The 9,671-nt window shown below is 42.9% G+C and overlaps 1 protein-coding gene across 1 annotated transcript in view; it reads right to left on the bottom strand.

Annotated features, from left to right (window-relative positions):
- LOC108291076 (maestro heat-like repeat-containing protein family member 7) overlaps positions 1-9,671 on the bottom strand; it is a 20,705-nt gene continuing 11,034 nt past the window's right edge. The window contains exons 7-9 of the mRNA XM_017511269.1: positions 7,586-7,760; positions 1,455-1,626; positions 1-194 (exon numbers count right to left, since the gene is read on the bottom strand). Of these exons, the coding sequence (XP_017366758.1) occupies positions 1,478-1,626; positions 7,586-7,760 (324 nt within the window). The 3' untranslated portion in view covers positions 1-194; positions 1,455-1,477. The remainder of the gene's footprint in view (positions 195-1,454; positions 1,627-7,585; positions 7,761-9,671) is intronic.

Here is a 9,671-nt window from a genome sequence, read left to right as displayed (position 1 = left end):
TAACATTGCAACATTATTTATTTAGAATCTCTCTTGAAACTGTCCTCAACCTATTTCTCAAGACTGGAATTCTACTAGGCACGATGGTACATGCTTGTAATTCCAGCACTTTGGGAGGCTGACACAGGAGGATCACTTGCGACCATGAGTTCAAGACTAGCCTGCCTGCACATGTTGATTGCAAGATCTTGTCTCTAAAAAACAAACAAACAAACAAAAAACATTAGCTTATTCATCTCTAGCTCTCAGTCCCTGATGTGAGTCCAGTACAAGCGGGAGGAAGGGAAATTAACAATCAATAAATATGCACTCTGTGCTCAATCTGTGCAATACCTCTTACATACGTTCTTTCATTTACTCATTCCAATAAGCTTTTAGTTAGGAAACACCATCTCCATTTTTTACATGAACCTGCAGTTGAGAAATTAATTTTTTTAATGTTTCCAGAAAGTCAGCTATAATGCTGGCATTTGATCCCAGGCCTATATACCCCAAACTTCATAATATTTAGACGGCATAATTTGCCTATTCCAAATATATCTCTATTTACAGAGCGAATAATTGTGCTGATATTCGGTGAGACAGTGTGTACAATATAAAACCCAGTTTATGATTTAAATGGCGGCAAAAGATGTAGATATAGCCAAATCCTAAAGTCATCATCTCCTGTTAGCTCTTGTTTCTGTTTTGTCTTTCCCATTTGACAAAGAACCATGTCTAGAAGTTCAGGGTTGTCTTGCTTTCCGAGATGGAGACAACAGCATGAAGGGCCATTTAGCAGGTATGGTTGTGTGTGCCTGTAGTTCCAGCTACTTAGTAGGCTGGGCAGGAGGCCAGACTTGGAGGTTAGTAAATTACGATCACGCCACTGCACTCTAACCTGGGTGACAGAGGGAAACTCTATCTCTAAAAGAAATTACATTAAAAAAAAAAAAAAAGACGTGAACTTTATTTTTTTTTTTTTTGAGACATAGTCTCGCTCCGTTGCCCAGACTGAAATGCAGTGGTGCAACCTTGGCTCACTGCAACCTCTGCTTCCTGCGTTCAAGTGATTCTCCTGCCTCAGCCTCCCAAGTGCTGGGATTACTGGTGTCTGCCACATGCCTGGCTAATTTTTGTATTTTAAATAGAGACGGGGTTTCATCATGTTGGCCAGGCTGGTCTTGAACTCCTGATCTCAAGTGATCTGCCCGCCTCAACCTCCCAAAGTGCTGGGATTATAGGCCTGACGCACCATGCCCAGGCAAAAACCTTGTAGATTTTAAAATTATATTTGCAATTTTAAACTAAGAACTGCCCTTCCCTACAGCTTCTTAAAGGTTTTAAAAGCAAAAAACATGTGGGAGGTAATTAAATGGGTAGAGGTGGCTTCATGCTGGCAGTTTTAAGTCTGAAAAAAGGTGTGGGGGAGCACATTAGTGGCTTCTGTGGTTTCTGAAAGGATTCGTTTTTACCTGACGTTACTTGCCTTGTGCTTCTAGGTAGGGGGTCTGCCCATGAGCTTCTGCAACCAGCTCACTCTCTGCTCAGGTTTTGGTTTGGCCCTCACCATCTGGACTAGAAACAGAGTTTGGTGGGCGATGATGCACAGCGAGGGCTCAGGGTCACACAGCGGGCCTCTTAGATCTAGTGGTAGGCAAACGCAGGTTGGAGGTAAAAGCCCCTGAGATCTATGGAAATGAACGCAGGTCTAGACAGCAAAAAGCTTACATGTCCGTAGCAGCTTAGATTGCAGGTCCATGTTTTTCTAAGTCTCTGTCTAAAAGTTTATATATCAATGGATGGATTCCAATTTTGATCGACAAAACCTACTGGTTTCTGAGTTGTCAAACATTTCACTCCTTTGCAGTAATCACATTCCAAGTAGTCTTTCTAAAATCAAATTATCTAGACCTCCCAAGCTACGTCTAATGTTAACATCTAAGTTCCTGTGTTGGTCCTAGATGTAACTCTTATGTCGTTAATTAAAAAAAAAATTACTTTTTATTTTTTCCTTCCCTCCCTTCCTTCCTTCCTTGCCCAGGCTGGAAGTACAGTGATGCAGTCTCGGTTCACTGCAACCTGTGCCTCTGAGGTTCAAATGATTCTCCTGCTTCACTCTTCTCAGTAGCTAGGATTAAAGGTGCCCACCACCACGCCCAGCTATTTTTTATATTTTTAGTAGAGATGGACTTTCACCATGTTGGCCAGGCTGGTCTCAAACTCCTGACCTCAAGTGATCCACCTACCTGGGCCTCCCAAAGTGCTGGGATTACAGGCGTGAGCCACTGTGCCTGGCAGTTTTTATGGTTTCTTATTGCAAAAGAAATACATGTTCACTGTGTAGAAAATTTAGATAACTACGTGTAAGCACAAGAAGAAAAAGTCACCCATAATCCTACCATCTAGAGATATCTACTGTCATTTTGAATGTTTATCTTTCTGGTCTTTTTTCTACACATTTATACTTACATACTTATACTTTTATTTTTTTGTCCAAATGGAACCATATGACCCAGGAATTGCAATTGCTGGTTTTATTTAATGATACCACATCATCATTTATCTGAGTCATTTAAAAATTATTCTAGGCCAGGCACAGTAGCTCATGCCTGTAGTTACAGCACTTTGGGAAGCCTAGGCAGGTGAATCGCTTGACACCAGGAGTTTGAGACCAGCCTGGGCAACATGGCAAAACCCTATCCCTACAAAAAGATCAAAAAATAAAACATTAGCAGGTGTGGTGGATTGTGCCTATAGTCCCAGCTACTTGGGAGGCTGCGGTGGGAGGATCCCTTCAGCCTGGGAGGTGGAGGTTGCAGTGAACTGAGATTGTGCCATTGTATTCCAGCCTGGGTGACAGAGCAAGATCTTGTTTCAAAATAAATAAATAAAATAAAAATTATTCTATAATATTTTTCATGCCTATTCAAGTTGAGGATCCCTTATCCAAAATGTTTGGTACCAGAAGTGTTTTGGAAATCAGACGGTTTTGGATTTTGGAAGATTTGCCTATATGTAATGAGATATCTTGGGGATGGGACTGAAGGCTAAACACAAAATTCATTTACGTTCATATACACCTTATACATATGGCCTGAAGGTAATTTTAGAAAAAATTTTAAATAATTTTAGTTTGACTGTGTGCTTTTTTGTTTTTGTTTTTTGAGATGGAGTCTCACTCTGTAGCCCAGGCTGGAATGCAATGGCACAATCTTGCCTCACTGCAACCTCTGCCTCCGGGTCCCAGTTCAAGCAGTTTTCCTACCTCAGCCTCCCAAGTAGCTGGGATTACAGGCACGAAACACCATGCCCAGCTAATTTTTGTATTTTTTTTTAATAGAGATGGGGTTTCACCATATTGGCCTGTCTGGTCTTGAACTCCTGACCTTGTGATCCGCCCGCCTTGGCCTCCCAAAGTGCCAGGATTACAGGTGTGAGCCACCACGCCCAGCCTGTTTGTTTTTTTGAAGAGAGTCTCACTCTGTCGCCCAGGCTGGAGTGTAATAAGGCGATCTTGGCTCACTGCAACCTCCGCCTCCTGGGTTTAAGCAATTCTCCTGCCTCAGGCTCCTAAGTAGCTGGGACTACAGGTGCACACCACTAAACCTGGCTAATTTTTGTATTTTTACTAGAGACAGGGCTTCACCATGTTGGTCAGACTGGTCTTGAACTCCCAACCTCAGGTGACCCACCTGCCTTGGCCTCCCAAAGTGCTAGAATTACAGGAGTGAACCACTATACTTGGCTTGGCTGTGTTTTGTTCTATGGGGTCAGGTATGGAATTTTCCCGTTGTGAAGTCATGTTAACACTCAAGAAGTTTCAGGTTTGAGAACATTTCAGATTTTGGATTTTTTTGAGTAGGGATGCTCAACCTGTATATAATTCTACAATATGAATGTGCTATAATTTCTTTAATTATCTATTGTTTTCAATCTAGTGTTTCCCACTTTTGTTATTCTAAATAACACTAAAATGAACATTCCTGTAACTATTTCTGCTTATTTTCATAGATTAAATTCCTAAATAGGAATTGATTAGTCAGGCTGAGCACGGTGGCTCATGCCTGTAATCCCAGCACTTTGGGAGACTGAGGCAGGTGGATCACAGGGTCAGGAGTTCTAGACCAGCCTGACCAACATGGTGAAACCCTGTCTCTTCTAAAAGTACAAAAATTAGTCAGGTGTGGTGGTGTGTACCAATAATCCAGCTACTCAGGAGGCTGAAGTAGGAGAATCGCTTGAACCCGGGAGGCAGAGGTTGCAGTGAGCCGAGATCATGCCACTGTACTCCAGCCTGGGCAACAGAGTGAGACTTCGTTTCAAACAAACAAACAAACAAACAAACAAACAGCTAAAAAACCAAAGAACTGATAAAATAAGTATAATTTTAAAGGATTTTGATACATACTGCCAAACTTTCCTATTAAAAATTTATGCTCATTGGCTGGGCGAGGTGGCTCATGCCTGTAATCCCAGCACTTTGAGAGGCTGAGGCAGGTGGATCACTTGGAGTCAGGAGTTGGAGACCAACCTGGCTAACATGGTGAAACCCCGTCTCTTCTAAAAATACAAAATTAGCCAGGTGTGGTGGCACATGCCTATAGTCCCCACTACTTGGGAGGCTGAGACAGGAGAATCACTGGAACCCAGAAAGTGAAGGCTGCAATGAGCTGAGATTGAGTCACTGCACTCCAGCCTGGGCGAGGCAGAGAGAGACTCCATCTCAATAAATAAAATAAAGTAAAAATAAATAAATAAAAATTTATGCTCATATAAGCACAGTGTATAATGTCAGTTTTCCCTTAACACATCAAAGTTGAGGTTTTTTTTTTTTTTTTTTGAGATGAAGTCTTGCTCTGTTGCCCAGGCTAGAGTGCAGTGGTACAATCTTGGCTCACTGCAACCTCTGCCTCCTGGGTTCAAGTGATTCTCCTGCCTTAGCCTCCCAAGTAGCTGGGATTACAGGCGCTCACCACCACACCTGACTAATTTTTGTATTTTCAGTAGAGACAGAGTTTCCCCGTGTTGGCCAAACTGGTCTCAAACTCCTGATTTCAGGTTATCCACCCACCTGGGCCTCCCAAAGTGCTGGGATTACACTGTACCTGGCCCAAAGTTTATTAACTGGTAATCTTTGCCATTTTGACAGGAAAATGCGTACTGGCATCTCATTATGATTTATTTTGCAAAATTCTGATTACTAGTGATATCAAATACCTTTCATCTATTTATTGGCCACTTGTAATTATTCAATGAACTGCTTATTCATACTGTGCGCCACTTTTCTTTTGAGAATTTCTAACTTGTTTTAAGGATATTAACCCTTTATCATGTTGCAAATACTTCCCTCCATATTATTGTTTGCATTTCACTTTTAACTATTTCTCTCTTTTTCAAAGTTGATTTTCAAAATTTTTATGTAGAAAAATCTACCATTCTTTTGTTTTATTGGTATGTCTTTGGTGTCATACCTAGAAAATGTTCTCTTTTTTATTTTTATTTTAATTAATTAATGTTTTTGAGACCTTACTCTGTTGCTCAGGCTAGAGTGCAGTGGTGCATTCTTGGCTCACTGCAACCAACGCCTTGCAGGTTCAAGCGGTTCTTGTGTCTAAACCTCCTGAGTAGCTGGGATTACAGGTGCCCCCCACCATGCCTGGCTAATTTTCATATTAGAGACAGGGTTTCACCATGTTGGCCAGGCTGGTCTTGAACTCCTGGTCTCAAGAAATCTACCCACCTCGGCCTCCCAAACTGCTGGGATTACAGGTGTGAGCCACTGCCCTGGGCCAGGTTCTCTTTTTTATGTAAAATTCTCCAAGGTCTCAAAAATGCTTAAGACCTTCATAGTTTGGAGCTTTATTATTTATTAAGCAGTGTTTTGCCTTTGAATTAATCTTGTTTGCTTCCAAAATGTAATGCTTCACTAGTTTATAGTTTCTTTCACTTCTTGCATTGAGGTCTGTCTACATGTTCTACAGAAAATTTATTTTTATTTATTTATTGAGATGGAGTCTCAGTCTGTCCCCAGGCTGGAGTGCAATGGCATGATCTCAGCTTGCTGCAAACTCCATCTCCCAGTTTCAAGTGATTCTCCTCCCTCAGCCTCCTCAGTAGCTGGAACTGCAGGTGCACACCACCATACTGACTACATTAAAAAAAAAAAAGTTATAGAAGCCAGGTGCGGTGGCTCATGCCTGTAATCCAGGCACTTTGGGAGGCTGAGGTGGGCAGATCACCTAAGGTAAGGAGTTTGGGACCAGCCTGGCCAACATGGTGAAACCTGTCTCTACTAAAAATACAAAAATTAGCCAGGCATGGTGGCAGGCACCTGTAATCCCAGCTACTCGGGAGACTGAGGCACGAGAATCACTTGAACCCAGGAGGCAGAGGCTGCAGTGAGCTGAGATCACGCCACTGCACTCTAGCCTGGACAACAGAGCAAGACTCCATCTCAAAAAACATATATATATAGAGAGACAAGGTCTCACTATGTTGCCCAGGCTGTTCTTGAACTCCTGGACTCAAGTAATCCTCCCACCTTGGCCTCCCAAAGTGCTGGAATTACAGGTGTGAGCCATTGCACCCAGCCTCCTTTCTTTTTGCTTCTGATATCTGTGAGAGACCTTAGAGAAATGTGGCATGATCTTTCTTAAATAAGCTTTAGCTACTAGCTGTTTCACCCGTTATGTTTTTATTTTATAAGTAATGAATTTGCTCAGGATTTTGATTGCATTCTGCAAGTAATAATTTTGCATTGTAAGACAGCATTACATGGCATTTTCTAATAGGAGGAGTACTTCTTAGTGGTAATAAAGAATGCATGTTTCAGCTGGGCGTGGTGGCTCATGCCTGTAATCCCAGCACTTTGGGAGGCCAAGGCAGGTGAATCACTTGAGATCAGGGGTTTGAGACCAGCCTGGCGAACATGGTGAAACCCTGTCTCTACTAAAAATATAAAAATTAGCCAGGCATGGTGGTACATGCCTATAATCCCAGCTACTCGGGAGGCTGAGGCAGGAGAATTGCTTGAACCTGGGAGGCGGAGGTTGCAGTGAGCTGTTATCAGGCCACTGCACTCCAGCCTGGGTGACAGAACAAGATGCCGTTTAAAAAAATAAAACCAAAGAACAGAATGCCTATTTCTCAGAGTAGGAAATTTCAAAGAAAAACATTACAGAAAAAAATTAAAGAAGAATATGACTATAAAACATCTTACCAAGTCCTAACTGGGTTACAGGGCAACCGCTTATAGAAAATAGTGCTGGAGTCATCTCTGTGGTACTTGTGAGGTATCATGATAATTTACTAAGATAGTACTTCTAGGTAAAGTCTTATCTGCTGACACACAAGGCTCAGGAATTGTCTCCAAGATTTATCAAAGCTAGTTTCCAGACAAATAGGGTCATGTCCTTTCCTAAAGGGGAAACTGGACTGGGATGGGACTGTCATCCAGCTGAAATTACCAACAGCTTTGCTGCTATAAAAGCCAGGTTTTCCAGAGCTGAGTCTCACCTGTGCTATAAGGCCTTCCCACAGTGGCTACTTCGGATACCTTCCAAAATATGGGTACACTCCAAATTCAAGGACTGTTATTACTTACCATTCTCTATCCAGTCAGTATCCATCATCCTGAGCTCACTGTGATCCATGTACTTCGATAAGAGCCCTAAATGCAGGATAAAGTCAGTGAGTCTGTGATCTGGCTTTTGCTCTTGGAAATAGTATCTAATATTTTTTATCATTAAGACATCTAAGCAGCTGGCAGAATCAGCCTTCTGATAATTAGGCAGATTCCAAAACGCGGGCTTCTAGGTGCCTGGTAGTTACCTATAGGCAGCAGAGCCCCTTTTTCCTACAAGTGTTTTCAAGGTCATCTTCATAAAGAATGGGGATTCTTGGCTGGGTGCAGTGACTCACAGCCGGGTACAGTGACTAATGCCTGTAATCCCAGCACTTTGGGAGGCTGAGGCAGGAAGGCTGCTTGAGCCCAGTTTAAGACCAGCCCGGACAATGTAGCAAGACCTTATCTCTTAAAAAAAAATTAGCTGGGCATAGTGGCACACACCTATAGTTTCAGCTACTCAAGAGGCTGAGGGAGGTAGAAGGATCCCTTGAGCCCAGGATGTTGAGGCTGCAGCCAGCCATGATTGTGTCACTGTGCTTCAACTTAGATGACAAAGGGTGACCTTGTCTCAAATACCCCTCCAACACAAAAAAAACCCACACTGTACTTACATAAAAATGAGAATACTGACTGGTCATGGTAGCTCACGCTTGTTAATCCCAGCACTTTGGGAGGCTGAGGCAGCAGGATCACCTGAGGTCAGCAGTTCGAGACTAGCCTGGCCAACATGGTGAAACACCATCTCTACTAAAAATACAAAAATTAGCCAGGTGTGGTGGCAGGTGCCTGTAATCCCAGCTACTCAGGAGGCTGAGGCAAGAGAATCACTTGAACCTGGGAGATGGAGGTGGCAGTGAGCCAAGATCGTGCCATTGCACTGCAGCCTGGGCAATGCGAGCAAAACGCTGTCTGAAAAAAAAAAAAAAAAAAAAAAAAAAAAAAAAAAAAAAAGTAAAAAAGAATAGGAGAGGGAAAACAGGAATTTGTTTTGATAGATCTTATGGCTTAATTAACATGGACAACTTGTAGTTTTATCCGTTAACAGCACCTAATTTCCTTCTGTAAATACTGTCATCAGTGTATCCGCTATAGGTTTGGGTGAAGATCAGACATATAATCCCTAATGGAAAGTCTGATATAAGGGCACTGCAAGTCTGATCAGAGGAAACTTCTGTGGGTCCTGTGGGTCCTATTTTTTTTTTTTTTTTTTTTTTTTTTTTTTGAGACGGAGTCTCACTCTGTCACCTAGGCTGGAGTGCAGTGGTGCAATCTCGGCTCACTGCAACCTCCGCCTCCTGGGTTCAAGCAATTCTCCTGCCTCAGCCTCCCGAGTAGCTGGGACTACAGGCACGTACCACTGTGCCTGGCTAATTTTTTTGTTTGTTTTTAGTAGAGGTGGGGTTTCACCGTGTTAGCCAGGATGGTCTCGATCTCCTGACCTCGTGATCCGCCCGCCTTGGCCTCCCAAAGTGCTGGGATAACAGGAGTGAGCCACCATTCCTGGCCCCTTCTGTGAGTCCTAAAGAGGCTACACATATGGAAGACTTCTGGGAATAGTCAGTCCTAGGGTCTACTAGGTGGTTCTAGGGTCAGCTTCTGGAAAACCATGGATAGGCTTCCTGAAGCTGCCCAGGCTGAAGCTGACCCTGAGATCAGCCACAGTAGCTTCTGTGGAGTTTGTGAAGAGAAATGACACCATCTGTGTCCTGGCAGAGCCAGTGGCATGCTGCCATGGCCACATAGCATGGCAGCCCTTGCTTGGGACTCCCTGAACATGCTCTGATGGACAGTAAAATAATCTGTTCTATACAAGGAAAGGATTCAAGATAGTTATAAAAGCAATATGTAACTCCATTGCAATTCAGTCCATAAGTAACTTTTTCAGCAGCAACGTGACTTTGTAGCCTCTGCTCCATGTTAGCAGGGCTCCCAAGAGTCCACCAGTCTTTCGTGAGTACAGGTGGCAATCAAAGGTAAATTTGCGACTCAGTTGGGAGGGAACTATAGAAAAATAGATCCACAATAAAAAAGAGGTCACAGATATCAACTGCTGTTGTGAAAA

The sequence above is a fragment of the Cebus imitator genome, unplaced genomic scaffold, assembly GCF_001604975.1.
Source record: "Cebus imitator isolate Cc_AM_T3 unplaced genomic scaffold, Cebus_imitator-1.0 Scaffold18, whole genome shotgun sequence".
NCBI classification, from domain to species: domain Eukaryota; kingdom Metazoa; phylum Chordata; class Mammalia; order Primates; family Cebidae; genus Cebus; species Cebus imitator.
Note: the sequence above shows the minus strand (reverse complement) of the source record. Positions and strands in the feature narration are given on the sequence as shown.